Source organism: Calypte anna, chromosome 4A (assembly GCF_003957555.1).
Source record: "Calypte anna isolate BGI_N300 chromosome 4A, bCalAnn1_v1.p, whole genome shotgun sequence".
NCBI lineage: Eukaryota > Metazoa > Chordata > Aves > Apodiformes > Trochilidae > Calypte > Calypte anna.
Window position 1 is genome coordinate 33,010,050 of NC_044248.1, and position 18,862 is coordinate 33,028,911.

An 18,862-nucleotide genomic window follows, 5' to 3' on the forward strand; every position below is an offset into this window, starting at 1 on the left:
TGTTTTTTAAAAATCCCATGTACATCAGTGGCAATGTAAAAGAATCTAGAATAAAGAGGGTATTTAAAAAAAAAATATTAATTTTGCAATATTTTGCTGCCACCTTCTGGAATTTAATAAAAATGCACATCTCAGTTTGCAACATGGACATAATTCAGCCCTCAGTAGCAATTGCTAACGTTATTTCAGAGAAAGTATACATACATCTCCTCTTTATTACTTTTAAAATTCTAAACAATTATGTTCAATTTCAGCTTCCACAGAGAGATGGAACTGCACAGATTCAAATTTAAGGTTGTGAATAAAATAGAGGAGAAAAAATTTGCATCAAGCATAACTCCCAACAAATGAATAATCAGAAGATCAAGCATTGTTATAGGTAGACAAAGCAAGAATCCACTCACAGATGATACATAAATATAAATAATTCACAATTAATTGTTAGCTTAAATCCAAGATTACTTGTTAGAATTCATGGCCTCTTTCTCCCCAGGTATGTTTTGGCCTTAGAGTGCACTGCTTTTAAATTATAACTATATAAATAAGCAAGAGACAAACAAGTCCTAAGGCTTTGTCCTATATATAGTCTCTCCCAGTTCCTGTCAGAGATATTTTCTCCTGCACATGTGAAAATGTAATGCGTTTTGGGGAAGATTAATGTATGCAAATGTAACACCAGTACAGCAAGCACGTCAGAATGCCACTAAGACAACTGGAAAACTAGTCTTATTTTGGAAAAGAAGCCATCAGAATCATTTAACTGGAGAAGGACTAGAAATGTCCGTATCTTTATGTGGTCCCGAAGTCAAGAGTTTGCTTTTGGTGCAGGAGGTCAATATTCTGAGTGCATCCCGGGGTTTATTTGCCTCCATCACTGCTGATGGGGTGGACAGATGACCTCCTGGCCAGGCAGCTCTGCAGGAAAAGAAGAATCAGAGTACTGGGAGGTGGAAGTACAAGGCGCTTCACTCCTACACCACCATCATGCCTTCGTTTCTAAAATTTAATTTAAAATAATGCAGAAGTGCTGAGACTTTTTTTTTTTTCGGTTTTTTCCCCCAGAAAGAACTAAAATGAGTTTGTCCCTTACGGCAAGTGTTGTCTTTTAAAGTGGGAAGTTTTGGGTGACTACCTGAGTGTGAGTGGGGTGGATGAGGCTGTGTCAGCCCTGAATTCTGTTGCGGTGTTCCGAGCGCCGCATGTCTGAATCTACAGATACACACGCACACACCGTAGGGGGACAGGGATGTGGGTTACAGGGAGGTTCGGCCGGCTTCTAGGAAGCAGAGGAGAAGGATGCCTTTAAACCAGGTCGCTCAGGGGCGACAGGAGGCCCCGATTTTGACACAAACGCGCCTGTCCTCTGCTGTTCCCTCACGGCTGTGCGTGCGCCTACGGACAAGCAGCGGAACCCGTGGCTCTGCGGCGGCTCAGCGCCGTGACACTCGGGCTCAGGGCTCAATGACCGCCGGTGACCCAGGAGCCGGCACCCGCGACCCGTCCCCGGCCCTCCCCACCCCCCGCCCTTTATCCGGTCTGCGCTGCGCGCTGCCGTTGCCAGGTGACGGGCGGGACCCGGGCGGCGGGGCCGGGGCGGAGGGGCCGCCGGGACGGTCTGCTAGGCCGCAGCCGGAGTCCGTCTCCATGTCGGCGGAAGGCGGTAGCGGCGACGGCGGCCGCCGGGCGGTGCAGGTGAGCCGGGGCGGCGGCGGGGAGAGGCCGCGGGCGGAGAGCGCCGGGAGCCGCGGCCTCGGTTTGTCCGCGGGCAGGCGCCGGCGGCCGCAGCGCTTTGCTGGGGAGCGCAACGCTTTCAGACTGATAGCCGGGAGGGATCTTTCCTGCTGTGTAGGCGCTGGGAGCTGCTCCCCATCCGTAACCTGGGAAACGGGCGCTCTAGGATGTGAGCAGCCTGAATTCTTTGTTCTGGATAGTCCTGCGTGGCTCTGGCCACAGGAGCAGCGGTGGCCAAGGACAGATGGCTGGGGAAGACACCAGCCAGCCCCTGGGCTGTGTCTCGGGGCCTTCCACCCTGCAGAGACCGCTGCATTTTGTATTGTGTTTTTACTCCAAAAATAATGCCGGCTGCTCGCAGAACCTGTGTAAACAGGGCGTGTCGAAGGCCTCCTGCAGCAGACAGCCCAAAATACCGGGGGTGGCTTAGGTGAAGTTCCTCCATCGTTCAGGACCCGCACCCCGGGTGAGGAGGCGGCCCCTGCCCAACGCATCAGTCCTGGGTGAATCTATGGGACTTTTTGTGCCACTCGCTTACCAAAACACACTAAAGTGTCACACAGTGATACAAAGGGCATTGCAAAAAATGAAAAGAGGGATCTGAAAGGTGTTTCTTACAAAGAAGAAATAGAAGTGAACATATGGTGTTGTTTGGGTTTCTTTTCCAGCAAAATAATTGAAATAATGATGGTAGGATGAAAGCACTGTGTTTTACTTGCTTTTCACAATAATGTTCAGTTAAACATGTTTACATCTGTTGCTCAGTTTTACTTATGTATGTCTGGGAGGGAGGGATTAGTGCTGAACGTGAAGAAATGAATCTTCCCTTATGTGTGAGCGTTATTTGTGCAACTATTTCAGGATGAGCTAGAAGAAGCAGTTGCTGCTCATGCAGCAAGAGAGCAAACAGCTGAATATTCAGATGACTTTGAGAGTGATGAAGATGGCATATTAAATGGTAAGAGAGAACAGAATGGTATTCCTTGTGTTTATTCCCTTAAGTCAGTACTAGATCACAGTGAATCTTTGTGAGCCTATATGGTGAAGTGTTCCAAGATTTCCTATTTTAACAACTTTTAAATCAGTGTTCCTCTTCCAGGATAGGAGCAGAATTCCCAGTGAATACAATGATGGTGTCCAACTGCTAGACCAGATGCAGTCTGTACTGCTTCTTGCAGTTTTACTCCTGAGCCATACTGTTTACACCTGGATGAGACATTAGTGCACAGTGCTGTGAATGAATGTGGACATGGACAGATAGAAAGCCATGTTTTTGTCCTGCTGTTTTCCCAATCTAATGAATTGAGGGAACAAGAGCTATAGGACACACTGCAGAGCATACTTGCCTGGCAATGTAGACAGACCAGGAGTATCAGGCTGGTTTTCCTGGACCAAGATGTATTTGATGTTTGGTAATACTTATATTTAGTCTAATGGAATTGGCCAAATAGCTCTTCTTTCTCCTGAAACAGTGCTGCATATTAAGGGAAATATTAATCTTAAATATTATAAATAAAATTTAAAGGATTAACTAGGTGTCCAGTTTTTCATTCATGTCTGCTTTTTCATTCAAGTTCATGGGATGCTTTGATTTCCCTTTGCTGACAAGATTTAGGAAGTCTCCTACTTTAAATTTGTTATTCTACTATTGTGATGCTTTTGACATCTTCCTTAAGTATTTGAACTTGCAATAAAGTGAATTAGAAATATAAAAATATTTTTGTTAACTGTGAACCTTAGCATTGGAGCAGGTATTTCCTCTGAGTGTCTTCTAGTAGTTTTCAGATAGTATGAAACTGAAGAGAATAGGAGAGTATTCTGATAACCAAACATGCCTAGCATTTTTGTTGCTGGCTTGCTTCCCCTTCTTCCTGCTTTGGAGATAAAGTATTTTAGAAAGGATTTAAATTATGTGAAAGATAAAAATTTAACAGCAGATATTGGTATTTCTTCTGATTGGAACCATAAGAACAGAGGACAGGAAAGGAAGTAGAATAAGGACTTGGTTTGGTGGTTTTGCAGAGATCAGAGGTCCAGAAAGAGAAACACTTAAGATTTCAGTCAGGAGGCTGTTTTATTAAAAATACTTTAAAATTATAGAAGACTTTTTTCCATTTGTCTCAAATATAACTTGATAATGTGCTATTTTCAGGTACGGAGGAAGAACTTAATGAAAGTAATTCATGTGCTGGAAGCACTATAAAATCTATCGTGGTTGAGAATCCTCTCTCAGATGATGATACTTCACAAAAAATAGCAGATTTGGAAGATGAAGCTGCTGATGACTTGACTTTATCATTTCATGAAAAGAAGCAAATGCTTTTAGATGGTGAAATAGTAGAGGGTGACAGGAAAGAAGAATGTTTGGAAAATCAAAATGAGGGTGATGACAGAAAGAACAATCAAGAGTGCCCAGCTGCTGAAGAAGTACTTTATGATAAAAGTGACGAGTATAATAACTTGTCAATTCATGAATCTGAGAAAAAAACAAATCAAGAAGTATACAAACCAGAACCAGAGCCACAGGTGCCCAGAACAAGAAATGCTTCAGCATCAGGTGAAAAGAGCATTTGGATGTTTTTGCAGCTATTGGCTTAGTGATATTACAGTATTTTAAAGTGTTGTGTTTTGGGTTATTACCTGTGTTAAGTACCAGATGCTTTGGCTTGCAGGGAATTTATTAATTTGTCTTCTAAAAACATATATTTTGATAACCTTCAGCCAGGGGTAAGTTCAACCGGTGTGGGCCAAGTAAGAGGAGGTTCCTGTTTGCCTTTTCCTTTCAGGAGATGAAAACTCCTTTAAGTTTGGGTACTTAAAGTCTGGCTCTTCAACAGTGCCTGTCCCTGGGAGGTGTGTGAGAGCTGCAGAGTTGCCTCCTCAGTGTGTACACAGCACAGAAATCCATATTCACACACAGTGTTCGCTGCATCCACACTCCCTGTAATGGAAGGGCACTTCTAGTGGGATCCCTTCTCTCTGACCAGTGAATCTGGACTGCAGCGTTTGCAGATGTGAGGTCATGGTGCAGAGAATTCATGATGATGTAACAATGTCTGAGCTGTAGCCAAAACATTTATGAATTGGTAGACTTGCCATCCCTGCAAAGTTTAAATTTCAAATGATCTCTTACTTTGAAGATACTGAGCCACTTTGGATGTGTGCTCAAACACATAAAACCTGCAAACTTTAATTTAGTTTCACTTTAAGAATAGCTAGTTCATTTTTTATACCACTATGTAAGACCTGGAATTCTGCTAATTGGCTATATGTCCTTTTACAAATTTTGAGTGTCAAGATATATTTTATCTACATCCTGATATGAAAATAACTTGTCCTATTTGATGTTGAGAGGAATTTATGACAGGTCATTACCTCTGATGTAAGTTTGGTAGAGCATAGTTAGTAATATCAACTTCTTTTTTATTTTCCACATGATGGCACCAAAGTGCTAAATACTTCAGTGTACAACTGGGCACTGCAGGTGCCTCTCTTCCACTGTCAATAAGCCTGTGCAATGTTAGACTTGCAGAAAAAAATTGAAGTAAGCCTTTTCTTGATGTGAATCTAAGTAGTACAGTGATACTTAAATCCTTTTTTCACTAGATTACCATTGTAAATTTTCTTATATGAGATAAATTGATCTCTGCTCAACAGAAGAGGTGACTCCAGAGGTTCATCAACTTTTTCTACTTCTTTGATTTTTGTTGTCATTTACTGCATGGAGAAACTGTTGGTGCACTTGTAGGAATAGTGCTGTGACTTCTCAGCTCTCTAAACTTGACACTGATAGAGTTAGACTTTGTTCAGCTGACTGTTCAGCTGGATGGGTATGGTGATTGTCCCATTTCCTGCAATAGATTGGTATGAACTGGGACTTAAGAAGCAACACATCCATGACAATGTCCAGAATTAGATAAGCAATTCTGTCTGGATCAGCATGTGTAAAGAAAGCCTCTGCATATCTTGATTTTGTTGACAGGGCAGGGGAAAGAGAACATGAAGAAGACAGGATTACTAAACAGGAGGAGGGTGAGGGGCCAGAGGATCTGGAAGAAACAGTTACATGATGGTTCTGCTTCTCAGTGACTGCCTTAGGGGGGAAATAGAGATATCACGGAAGAAGCTAGATACACTAAAAGCTCTCCTCTTCAACTGCATGTATTATGATGTCTTTTCCTGCCCAATAGGAAGTTTTGTCTTTGTTGTGCTCTCACATTTTGTTAATATTTGTTAAAACTGCTATTCCAGTCTTACATCTAAATGCACTACAAGTGACTACTCTTCTTATTAGTCCATATAGACCTTAGAAGGAAGTGTAGAAAAAATACATTTTATTCCATACAATTTAGTAATATATTTCAGTAACAATTAAATTCTTGTTAATGTGTCCACTTGATCTTTTTTCTCCCTTCAGCTCAAGATCAGAAGATTAGCACCAGTGACTTGAAACTGGAGGACAGCAGTACAAAATCCTCATCTGCAATAGAAGTAATGATGAGTACAGTATATGAGAAAACAAAGAAATTGGAGAAGTCAGCAGATGACAGTTTAGATGAAATGGTGAAAACGGCAGAAGGGCAACTAGTAACTGATACAATACAGGAGCTATCAGAGAATGAGGAGTCAAAGAACACTTCAAAGGTCTCTGTCAAGTTATTGTACATAAGTGCTTTTACCATTCTTTAGAACAGTGTCCTAGAAGCATGGTGAAAATTTTAGTAAAGTTACTGTTCGTACCATAAATGAATAGAACCATGTTTGTAAAACTGACAGTTTATGTCTGGTTTCTAGAGCTGAGTTTCTTACAAATACTGTATAGTTTTATGGAAGATGTAGAGAATAGCCTGTACACAAATCATTTAAAACTGATAAAGGTATTGCAATGTGTGTTTCCCAATCTTCAGAAAACACCCTGACCCAAGTGAAAATGTAAAACCTCTGTCATGAGGTTAGTTCAATTGGAATGAGCTGTGTGCATTGGCAGAGGTTGGAATAAATTATATGATATGGATAGTGGACAAGATGCAGAGCATGTTTAGCTTTATCATAAGAAAGAAAAGATACAGATATATGGAACTGTTAAACCTAGATAATAAAAGCAATTAAAAGGGTGTTCTTATAATAAGAGTGAAACCCACTGCCTGTCTGGGTTCTTTTTATTTCTTTTTATTTCTAAACTATAGACTATTTTCATATGATACAAAGGAACATTTTCGTCTTCTATTCCAAAAAGATACATTCTGAAAGTTTGCTCATTTGGTTTCTTGGGGTTTTTGTGGGTTTTTTGTTTTGTTTTGTTTTGTTTTGTTTAAACTTTCTTACGTTGTCCTGTACCGTTTCTATATTAGAGCAGCTTTATTGCATGTTTTTCTAACATCACAGAATTGTAAAATATCTCAAGTTGGAAGGAACCTATAGGGATCAAGTCCAATTCCCAGCATCCTTGTTTGCTTGTGAAAATCAGTTTCATTGTTGTCTCATTCTGTTGCTCAAAAGATTCTATAATTTTACTTTTCCTTTGTGTTTCTTAGAAACCCAGTGAAACAAAGGAGAGTGTTCTACAAAGCCCCAGAACTTTCTTACCTGACAGGTAAGAGAAAGGTGCAATCTATCACAGTGTAAGATGCATGTAAGTGCTCTGAAAATGCTGCTTCACTCTCATTTTCTGTCAGAATTGTCTTTGCTGCTTCCAGCTTCTGACCCTCTGTGGAATGTTGAGTACATGTGGTATGTTATTATAACCCTGCTCAGTCTTATATCAGATCAGACTCCCAAGTCTTTTGCCAGTGTCTGTGATGAGTGTGTGCTACTGGATCCGCCAATGAATCTGGTTCATGTTGTCGTTACAGGTTTCAAACTGTTTTGTAGATGAAAGTTAGGAATATCTGTTCAATATCTTCATTGGTGATCTAGATGAGGGGATTGAGTCCATCATCAGCAAATTCGCAGATGACACTAAGCTGGGGGGAAGTGTCGATCAACTGGAAGGCAGGAGGGCTCTGCAGAGGGACCTGGACAGACTGGAGAGTTGGGCTGATTCCAATGGGATGAGGTTTAACACGGCCAAGTGCCAGGTCCTGCACTTTGGCCACAACAACCCCATGCAGCGCTACAGGCTGGGGACAGAGTGGCTGGAGAGCAGCCAGGCAGAAAGGGACCTGGGAGTCTGGATTGACAGGAAGCTGAACATGAGCCAGCAGTGTGCCCAGGTGGCCAAGAAAGCCAATGGCATCCTGGCCTGTATCCGGAACAGCGTCGCCAGCAGGCCCCTATACTCAGCCCTGGTGAGGCCACACCTCGAGTACTGTGTCCAGTTCTGGGCCCCCCAGTTCAGGAAGGACATCGAGGTCCTGGAGCAGGTCCAAAGGAGGGCAACCAGGCTGGTGAAGGGACTTGAGCACAGACCCTATGAGGAGAGGCTGAGAGAGCTGGGGCTGTTCAGCCTGGAGAAGAGGAGGCTCAGGGGAGACCTCATTGCTGTCTACAGCTACCTGAAAGGAGGTTGTAACCGGATGGACGTTGGTCTCTTTTGCCAGACGACTTTCAACAAGACAAGAGGGCATGGTCTTAAGTTGTGCCAGGGGAAATTTAGGTTAGATATTAGAAAGAATTTCTTTACGGAGTGATCCAGCATTGGAATGGGCTGCCCAGGGAAGTAGTGGATTCTCCGTCCCTGGAGATATTTAAAAAGAGACTGGATGTGGCACTCAGTGCCATAGTCTAGCAACCGCAACGGTGGTAAAAGGGTTGGACTCCATGATCTCTGAGGTCCCTTCCAACCCAGCCAATTCTATGATTCTATGAATTTGTAAACTTTCTTGAGCTTGATATACTGGGTAGTGGCTTGTTTTGGCAATGATAAAGCCCTCAGAAGAAAAAAGGCTTCTTCCTCCTTTCCTTTTCCCCTGTCTCCAATCAAGTGCCTGTAAAAACAGAATCACAGAACATTTCTTGCTATTAGCTACAATAACTAGGAATATCATTAATGAATTTGTGTCTTGGTATTTTTACAGGACTCTGCCTTCTGGGGACTTGAAGAAAAAGACAAAAGCTGTTCCATCAGCTGCACCTGTTTCATCTCAGTATCTGGGAACATTAAAGGTCTTGGAGGATAAAAGTGTGCAGAAGAACACTACAGAATTTGAGAAAGCAGATAGTTTACGAGCAGCTGTTTACCAGGTAAGTGTTAAAAACAAACATACAAACCAGCCAAAAAAAAAATCTAACAAACAAAACATATAAAGGTCCTGTTGTAGGAGTCAGCACTTCTTATTTTCTTGAAATAAATATTTTGGAATTTATTCCTTGCATATGCTTAGATATGAGCTATATGAGAGGGACATACTGATGTTCATAATTTATTGTGTCTGACTATTTTCAGACATGTACAGTATTTTCCTCTTTTCTGTTTCTAACTAGGATAAATAAAGGGATAGATTAAAGTTTCTTTTCTGGAGATTTTCTATTCAGTTGTCATTCAGCAAAAATCAAAACAAGTCTAGAATTTTCTCCAGAAGGATTATCTATATGGGTTCTTTGTAGAGTTTTATAACAATTAGTTTGTGGGTTCCAACAGATTTTTGCTAGTAATCTGTGTGGGAAAAACTTTCCATAATGGATGCTGTTCATATTGGTATGGTGGTTTATATTTTATATGGTTCTAGAAGAAAATTTAAATCTCAAATCCATAGTTATGTAATGTAGTGAGACAGGACCAGGTGCCCTGAGTTACTGATGAGTGGGTGTGGGTTCACCTGTGTCTGGCCTCCCTCCTGAGCATGTGCAGGAGCACGGGGCCAATAAGAGAGCAGCTGACACCCACAGAGAGAGCTCTCACTCTTCAGTGAGAATGGAGAAGCCCACAGCTCAAGGAGCCCCAGGAGCAGGCAAGGCGGGGTAGATCCCGGAGCCCCAGGAACAGCCCTAGGACATCGTCCAGGAATGGGCTAAGCCCCGAGGCCTCAGGATCAGCCCTAGGAGCAAGAAGGGCTCCTCCTGCTTCATGTAATCTACATAATTTTAAAATTAAACAGGCTTCATTTAGGACACTTAAATCTCTAAACTGCATACCAAATACATAGTTAATCCTAAATAATGAAAACTGAATTTTGATTCTGTAGCCTTGAAAATTTAAGCCTGATTCTTTAAGTGGCTCATAACATTTGATAGATGTCTCACTCTTCCCAGTTGGATTTTATTCTCTTTAATTATAAGTCTTTGCAAGAAAGACAGTAAATAGAAATAATTTTCCTATTTACCACGTGATAAGAATCTTTATTACGTTCTTCTTTTTCGAATTTAATAATAGTTCCTTTTTGTGTATTTTTATTTAAGATCCTTAAGCTTTTTTGTATTTTGTATCTATGATTTTAGAACCTTAGACATTTTTGATCAGAGTGTTTCTGTGATCACAGCTTAGTCTTTCGCATGGGGGAGCAGGTGGAAGAGTTAAGTGTGTTCTGGTTGTTTTAACAGAACAACTTTTTTGAAACAAAAAGACTTTAAAAGTATAAAAGTCTTCTATTGCTTCTTACAGAACTGGTTGGAGAAGAAAAAGGTCTTTCTAAAGGAATTAAAGAAAAATGAACAGAAGAAAGCTGAAAATTTAAAGAGCAACACTGAAAAGGTTTGTTTATATTCTTGTTTGAAAAGAAGTTGTCAAACTGGAATCCTTTGAAGTATGGTTTTCTGTGCTTTGTGCCTAATTATATCACTCCTATTCCAAGACATCCAGTTTTCACAAGATGATTTGAAACAGTAAATGGCTTATCCCACTTGTTATGGTTGCTATAAAGGCTGATGCTTCCCTACATGTTTACATAAGGCATGTTAAATCTCTGCTGCTTAGATGAATTTTCACATTGTTTACAAAGAATGTGGAATGCTCTACTCTTCAGGTGTTGTCATCTAATAGAAAGTAAGTTTTCACCCTCTCTGAAGAGATGCTTATCTACAGAGGACTGTATTTTGAATATTACCATAAAGAAGTCTTACATTTGTCTGTTCTACTTCTAGGCACTGAACATGTATTTCATATTTTACACATATTTTGCAGGATTTGCATCACTCAATCAAGTTAACTTAAAAATTAACACAGAAAGAAAAAACAGTTCTCTACAGTTCAGATTTAATTTTGAGTATTCCTTGGACTGTTTTCTGCAAATAAATTTCCGTTTTTTTAATTGCTTCATCTAACGAGTTTAAAGCAGCTATTTCAATCATCGTTTCATATTTAAGCATGTTTAAATGTAGACTGTTATTTCAAACTAGAAAGATGCTGTTAAAAGAGAAGAAGCAATTGCATCTTTTGAAGCCTGGAAGAAAAAGAAAGGAAGAGAAGCAAAGAAGTTAAATGAAAAGAAGAAGCTTGAAGAGCTTCAGAGAAAGAAAGTAGCAGAACAGAATGAGGAGAAAACGGAAGCAGCACAGAAGGTGATGTGAAATATGTACATAAATGTGTATCAGATGTGTTTCATGCGATGGTTAAGAATAATTTTGATTAATACAGCAAGAAATGGAAACAAACTACATTCTAAAATCGAAACATGGTTAATTTTTGAAGAAAGCTCATTTTAGTTTCTGTTCTATTGGAAGTATGTAATGTGTACATATGCACAGGCAATTTTTTACCTAATTGGTTCTATTATATAAATGTACAAAAAGCTGCATATAAATACATTGGCAATCAAGTATTGCTTATTGGGAAAGTAATATATTCTTTTTATTTATAGTGATGCCCACTTCCAAACAATGCTAAAAATTGTAATGTGTACAAAAAATAGTAATGCAGAAGAAGCAAATGGAAAAAAGGGCAGGGCGCAAGATTTCTAATAAATCTGTTGTTTTCTTTAGGCATTTGAAAAATGGAAAGAAAGAAAACTGGAATATTTAAGAGAGAAAAATAGAAAGGAAAAACAGTCTGAAAGAATCAGGAAGAAGAAAGAAGAGGAACTGATTGCAGAGAAAAAGAGAGACAGCTTGTCAGCAGTAGAAAAATGGTACTACTCCACTGGGTTTTGGAATATCATAGTTTCCCAAATATTTGCTTATAAATGCAATAGGTCTTCTGGGGGTGCTTGATGTGCTTTTAATTTGGAGACAGTGGCATGCTTGGGATCAGGCTCTTCATTCCCAATGGAGAACAATTGCTCAGTTTGTTCTCACTGCTATGTTTTCTTTCAGTTTAGTAACATAAATGCTTTCCTTCCCAAAAGGCTACTGGAAAAAGCTCAGGCTGGGATACTGCAACTGGGAAGTCAGATTCATTGAGTAGTGCAATGCAGTTAATCTCATGCTTCATTACTAAGCAGGTGAAAGGAAAGTGAATATCTTAAAATTATCTGGAATACAATGTATGAATGTAGATGTACTCTGAAGAAAATGAGGTGTGTCTGCTGGACAAACTATTTTTCAGTTTTACAAGTCAAGAGTATTCCCCAGCCATGTGCATCTTCAAAAAAATCCTCAGAAGTTTTGATTATGTTTTTTTGTATGACACCAAATAAGGGAGAAAGTAGTATAGAAAAGCTGATGCCATAATAGAATAGTAGGTTCATTGGTGCCTGGGTGATATAATATATAAAGATTGACTCTGAAGATTTTAAATACATGTTCTCAATCTTCTCTTAGATGTTGAAAATACCTCTTCTGACTCAGTTCAGTTAATCAGTCACAGATGCAGCACCGAGTTTGTTACATGATGATCTCCTGTTTATCCCTTTCACTACACAGGAATGAAAAAAAGGAAGAATTTGTAAAACAGAAGAAAGAAGAAAAAATCCGCGAGAGAAGAAAGCAAGAAATGCAACAGGCAGAGAAGGAAGAAAAAAGTAAAAAGGCTCTGGAGGAATACGAAAAATGGCTGGTATTATATTTAACCTTTTTGGCGATTTTTCAGAACCAAAAATTTATGTAGGAATGAATGTGTACACTTTTGTATTGTGTTACTGCTAGTTTTTCATGCTGTTATGGGAGAGGCCAGATGATTTTAGTTAGTCCCCCAAAATTCTTGAGCAAAATGATAATATGGGGTGAGCTTGATATTTACCATACATAGAAAATATATTCTCCCTACCTATGTGGCAGAGTTTTGAATTTTAAAGTTATTTTTCATTTTCTGACAATCCATGTCTCAGAATGAACCACAGCACAAAACCGTCAAAGCTAAGAAGTAGCATGACTGCAACAGTGAGTGCATAAACATTCAAGGAAGCATTTAAAGTGGAAACTTGTAGACCTTCAGCCTGATAAAAGCACTTGTAATGCTGTTACACTCTGATGTTCCTAGTGATATTTTTCCTACAACAGTGTATTTTAGTCACAGTTGTTAACCTGTACAGTAATCTAGTCCCAGCAAAAAGGCAGGTTTGTCTTGCAATCACGAATATTCTCTGCACACATTGTATTCTTACAGATGTATTAATTACTCCTTAAAGAAATCCCTGCATTTTTCCTCCTCATCCTGTGACACAGTCATTCATCAAACTGACTTTCCAGATTGTCTTACTTTGAGGGTGTTTCTTTTGTTGTCTCTTGTGATTTCTGACATGTCCTTCACCTACCATCTGTTTTCATTTACAAAAGGGGAATCTTGCAACTCAGCTGCCTTAAGTTCTGTACAGGGATTCATTTGTACTGTTTTGTTGGTTTTCTTGTGAGGGCTTTTTTTTTTTTGGAGAGAGATAGATCAGAACTGAAGCAGGCAGATCTTTTCTCTGTTTTCAAACCTTTTCAGCCTTGAGCTTAAGACTTTTAAGACCTTCTTTGACCTAGTCCCCTGTTGGAATACCTCTGATATCTGTAGTCGTTGGTAAGAAGTGTTTTCTCTCCTCCTGCTTGTCAAGTGATTTCCAGCTCAGCTTTGTCAAATGATCCATGTCCAATCTTAGATAATTTCTTTAGTCAGTATTCCTGGTTCCCAGGGAAAGGAGTACTATGCTTTGAATAATAGCTAACACTGTTCTGGCATGGTCCACTTAATGAGAAAATCCTAAATTAGCATAGTTGTACCAAAGCAGAATTGCTACATCTCATTGTACATTTTACTTCTTTGCTGTCTTGCACTCTGCACAAAGGTAAAAAAATCCTACTTTTGGAGGGAATTAAATCTGCCACCTGGCAAAGGCTTCCAGGATGAATGTAAACTCCTGGGGTCACCCCTCCACTTCAGTGGGTTAGTTAACATAAATTTTACTAGCTGGAGGAATGACCAAATCTAGATGGATGTATATATGCCTAAATGAGGGAAGCAGTTTGAAAAATAAGCAGGTGTTGGAGGATGTAACATGTATTGAATAGGTTGGCAGAGGTACCTCTGAAACTGTGATTTTCAGTGTCTTAAGTGTAAGTATTTACTGATGAGTCTCAACCTTCACATTTTTACTCTGAAATTCTGCTGTGTTTTGCCACTAGTACACCTGAACTTGGGAAAGCATATTGAGCAATGGGTCTCTTATTGTGTTTGACCAGAATATTATCTCACTTTGTTTAGTAGGAGAGAAAATACACACCTTCAGTAAACTTGCAAGAGAGAAATGCTTGTAAAGTTGTCAGTTTATTGTCAAGGGAGCTAAGTTGGTATCTGCCTAAACAGGCTAAACAGGCATCAAATCTGAGAGGGCAGAATTGTGGAAGCCTTTTAAGTATATTATTTCCAGTAAGAGGATTTTTGTTTGAAGGGAAATAAAGGAGTAATATAGTGGGAAGTATTCTAATATGTTTTCATTAACATTCAGGAGAAATAAATGTATAAAATCCTCCTTTGCTTTCCTGAACCAGGTGTTGGCCATAGTAAATGAATAAAAGAAGCAAATCTTCTTGTAGTTCTAAAATATAAAAAAAAATTCTGCTTTTATGTTAATGTAAATTCTGTTACTTACCCTTCTAAAGGTCTTTGTGTCAGTGTTTGATAACATAAATGCATAGAGATTACTTTTTAATTAGGAAAATAAATGCCCTGGAAAAGACTATTAACAGTTGTAAAATGCTAACATAAATAGGATAATCTTGAGCTGAAATACTTCAGTATTGCTGAGGAAATTTAAGATTCTGGGTTTTTTGTTTCTTTCATAGAATTTGTCTCTCACTACTCAATGAGTTTTCTTCAAGACAATCTAGATGATATGCTTGATAAGTGATCCTTTTTTTCACTTAATACGAAATACCAGTGTCTGACATTTGTCATTAACATGGACCTATTGTGAGGAATTATGTTTTCCATTTGATGTGATAAACATTAACCTATATAAATTGATGAGGAGTAAGGTTACCCCCAAATAATTCTAAGATCAGCATAGTAAGGTTAAATGCCCTAGAAAAAGTTTGAAATTTTACCTTGAGGTTGAGCATGCTCAATATCTATTTTTAGCATTCTAAAGCTGTTTAAAAGTGTCCAGAAATTATGTATGGGATGAGTCTCATGGATTTGTTGCTTTTCTGGGTTAGAAACAGCTGACGTGGGATATTCATTTCATGTGGTTTAATAAGGTCTATCTGAAAATACTTTCTATATTGGAATTTTAATCTTCTGGCATTGCAATATGTGAGAAATAGGGGTGCTAGTGTTACTTCTCTTCAGTGTCCCAAGGATTCTGTACTATCTAAAATTCAATTATTATGTGGCAGTCATACTGCTAGAGAATGTGGTCTTCCCAGAATTCTGTATGTGAAAAAAGTATTCATTTTACTAAGCTAATAAATAGGAAGCTTCCACTAAGAAATCAACCCACAGAAATGAGTTGACAATAAATGCATAATAGTGTATGACAAACTCCGGTTATTTGGTTTGTCTTTCACTATTTCTAACTCTTTTCCTGTTAGTGCAAGTGACATTGTTTATTATTTTAGGGAGAATTTTCATCAGTTATGTCTTGTGATTATGTGAACTGTGATTATGACTAGAACATAAATCCTTTGTGTGTGTTGAGGCAGGGAAGAAGTAAATCTTCATGTCAAATTTAGTATTATTTTACATTAACTCAAGACTCTTTTCTTAGACAGGGAGATTCATTCATAAAAATTGGGTATTCAAACCCATTCAAACCAAAATCCGAAGCAGCTTTCATTCCCTTCCTCAGTGGGTGTTTGCTTTATCTTTAGTGTGGCTTTTTCGTATATATGTCTGTTGTGCAACATATATTCAGTACAGAGTGCATTATAAACATAATTATGCACCTTTCTATGTGACCCATGGTTTCTTAATTGTCAATACTGCTACAGTAAGTCCTGTTTTAATGAGTTTCCAGCTACCAGTCCTGATGTGTCTTTTAATGTCAAATGCACATTCAGATTTTAAGATTTGAAGAATATGATTAAATTTTTGTAAAAATAAATTGGCTGGTTGTGTGCGCCTTCTCCAAAACAAACATAAATCATGTTTGTGTTCCATTATAGAGCACATTCTTCCCAAGCTCATCTTCTCCTTGCACACAACCTGCAGGTTTTTTTTGAAAAATACCACTGATAAAGCAGAATCCTTTCCCACTTGGGTACTAACCGATTCCCTTTAAGAATTCCTGAGAAATATATTTTAAGCTTGTTCTAAAGACTCAAAGCTACAACATGTGTTCATCCAAAGAAGTTCTCTATGGAAGGAGAAAAAATGAAAAAGTGTAGGATGACAGAGTCACATTTTACAGTGCTGCAAGCCCAGTTTGTCTCAGTCACTCCATATAATCCAGAATGATACAGTTTGTACAGAGAGATAATGTCTTTATTGTAGTAACTGTGATGAACTTTTGTATTGCTTGTTCAGTACAGGGCAGTACTTTTTGGTTTTAATACTGTCTTGCTTTTAATCAGCTTTACTTGGAGCAACATGAAATAATTGTGTGTTTATTTAATTAGACCAGGCATTCTGACTGAATTGCATCTGCAAATTTATATTAACAAAGACCTAAAGGGCATGGATTAAAATCATATTGAAAGGGTTAATGTTTTGGTGTGTGGTATGCTTTTTAAGATTTTTTTTTTAACGTATTGCATATATAGGTGGTATTAGTACATTCTGATTGCTACATACATGTTAAAAAAGAGAACTCCCTCTTCTACAATAGCACTTCTATCCCCCCTTTGCCACTCTGTTCACTTCACCAGAGTTACCTCACTATTCCTCTTACCACTTATGAATAATTTGTAAACACTGCTGGGATCTTGGGATCTTGTAGGAATTTTGCCCTCAGAGGGGCAGGATCATTGACTGTGTTAGAGTGCCCATTACCTTATGGCTGTCTTCAAGGAGCAATACTTCCCCTGCAATGCAGTTCATGCATGTGAAAATAAGAAACTTCTTGGTGGTTCTAGATACTTCCTGAGGGAAGACCCAAGGCTGTGTTTGGCACAACTGATGATGATCTTTACTACCAATGATGTGTATGCCTGTTCATGTGCCAGAATGCCAGCTGCTCAAGGACCTTTATCCATCTGAGAAGTGGAGCACTGTAATTTATGCTCTGGTCCATAATGTCAACCTTAGTTCCACCAAGGAAGTGCCTTACATCAGTAAGTGGTGTGCTCAAGCATGCACCACAAATTTGCAACTAGGAAACAAGAAAAATTTGCACCCATAAGGAACTCTCCTCTGTACTAAATTGCTAATGCAGGTGCACCCTAAAATGTAGGTCCTCACAATGGTAAAACAACAGTCATCTTTGCAAAGAAAAATGCTTTTTATGTAGAACAGAGCAATATAAAAATTTAAAAATATATGAAAATAATTGCAGATTACTTTATGGATGACAAGTTTCTTGAAAATCATTAAACTGGCACAAAAAGGAATATTGAAAATATCTTGCTTGCCCTTCATCCTCCTAACTATCAATTGCTGCTTGAAACAATAGGAAGTGTCATCCCAACCTTGCAGCATTTATATTATGTTAGATAGATATTTGTTTATAATTAAATTGTTTAATTCCTTGTTTGACAAGTGTGGTAAGTACAGAACGTTAGAAAGATGCCTCAATGTTCTCATTGTGATTTAGCTATCCTCTTGAAGAAAATGAGTAATAAGGTGAGACTAATTATATACAAGATAAATACTGTGCCTAATCTACTATGTCTTCTGATGGGCTTTTTGTTTAGGTAGTGCAAAGCCAGCCCAGTCACCTTAATCACAAAATGACATCAAATGTTCAGCCTCTTCTGTTATTTTGTGCAGTGTGTGTGTGACTCCAAAGGCAAATCTCCATTGCATATTAACTTTTCATTTTACACAAGAAATGTGTAGCAATAATTGTAGTTTTCCTGTTGTTGAAGTTGGGTTTTTTTTGTTTGGTATTTTTATTTGGGTTGGGGTTTTTTGGTTGTTAGCTTTGGTTTGACACGTCTTATTCTTCTCAGGAAAAGAAAGAGAGGAGAGAGCAGCTAGAGAAGAAGAAGAAAAAGAAGTTACAGGCTGTCCATGGGGATGAAGTGTCTTCTCCTTGGAGTCCACCTGGCAAAGTCACATATTCAATGAATTATTGAGCAATCTTTTGCCTTCTGTGAGAAAAGATGATCTACAAAGTTCTGACAGTGGCAATTGTTATTTCAATAACAGCTGATCTTCACTGAATCCACAGCAGAGGTTGCATCTTTTCTTTTTGGTGTATTTTCTCTCTGGAGTTTAAATTGATCAATTGTCCCTTTCCATTACTTCAGAAAATGTACTAATTTTTGTAATGTGACATTTAACTTAGTTTTACTAAGTCCTGTATTATTTCATTACTTTTTGGGAGGGCGCAAGTGTATATTCAGGATACATAAGGCTTTTTTTTTTCACCCAATAAATAGCAGAGTGGTTATTTTAAAGTTACTAGGCCACACTGCTGGGTAGTTAAGTCTGCAAGAAGTTTTTCATGGTGAAAAGAGAATGATGGGCATTAAGATTTTACTTTTCTTCTGGCATTACAAGACAAAAGGTAAAGTGGTAGGAGGACATAATTTAAATACATGAAGAGGCAAGCTATAGAGAATATAATATAATTCATAGATTATTATATTGTGACATATAAAAACAGCTTTTAAATTAAAACTGCATCAAACAGAAACAGGATTTCATGGGACCAAAACTAGTCAGCCATGTGATGGTACAGGATTAAACTGGAATCCATATAATATAAAATAATCCAGGTAGCTTCTAATTCCATTTTAG

At 38.6% G+C, this 18,862-nt stretch overlaps 1 protein-coding gene across 1 annotated transcript; it reads left to right on the plus strand.

Moving 5' to 3' along the window:
- The first annotated feature begins 1,296 nt into the window (after window positions 1-1,296).
- Window positions 1,297-18,195, plus strand: MAP9 (microtubule associated protein 9). Its single transcript, XM_030450314.1, has 11 exons — window positions 1,297-1,692; window positions 2,593-2,689; window positions 3,884-4,288; window positions 6,149-6,392; window positions 7,274-7,324; window positions 8,748-8,913; window positions 10,271-10,360; window positions 11,005-11,166; window positions 11,587-11,732; window positions 12,466-12,598; window positions 18,070-18,195. The coding sequence occupies exons 1-11, from the start codon at window positions 1,297-1,299 to the stop codon at window positions 18,193-18,195; spliced, it is 2,016 nt and encodes a 671-aa protein (XP_030306174.1).
- The last annotated feature ends 667 nt before the right edge of the window (window positions 18,196-18,862 follow it).

Bases quoted from the DNA above. Each gene is read 5' to 3' on its own strand.
- MAP9 (XM_030450314.1), top strand. From the start codon at position 1,297: ATGCCTTTAAACCAGGTCGCTCAGGGGCGACAGGAGGCCCCGATTTTG. The intron at 2,690-3,883 runs GTAAGAGAGAAC...TGCTATTTTCAG, and splicing joins TGAAGATGGCATATTAAATG to GTACGGAGGAAGAACTTAAT. The intron at 12,599-18,069 runs GTATTATATTTA...TATTCTTCTCAG, and splicing joins AGGAATACGAAAAATGGCTG to GAAAAGAAAGAGAGGAGAGA.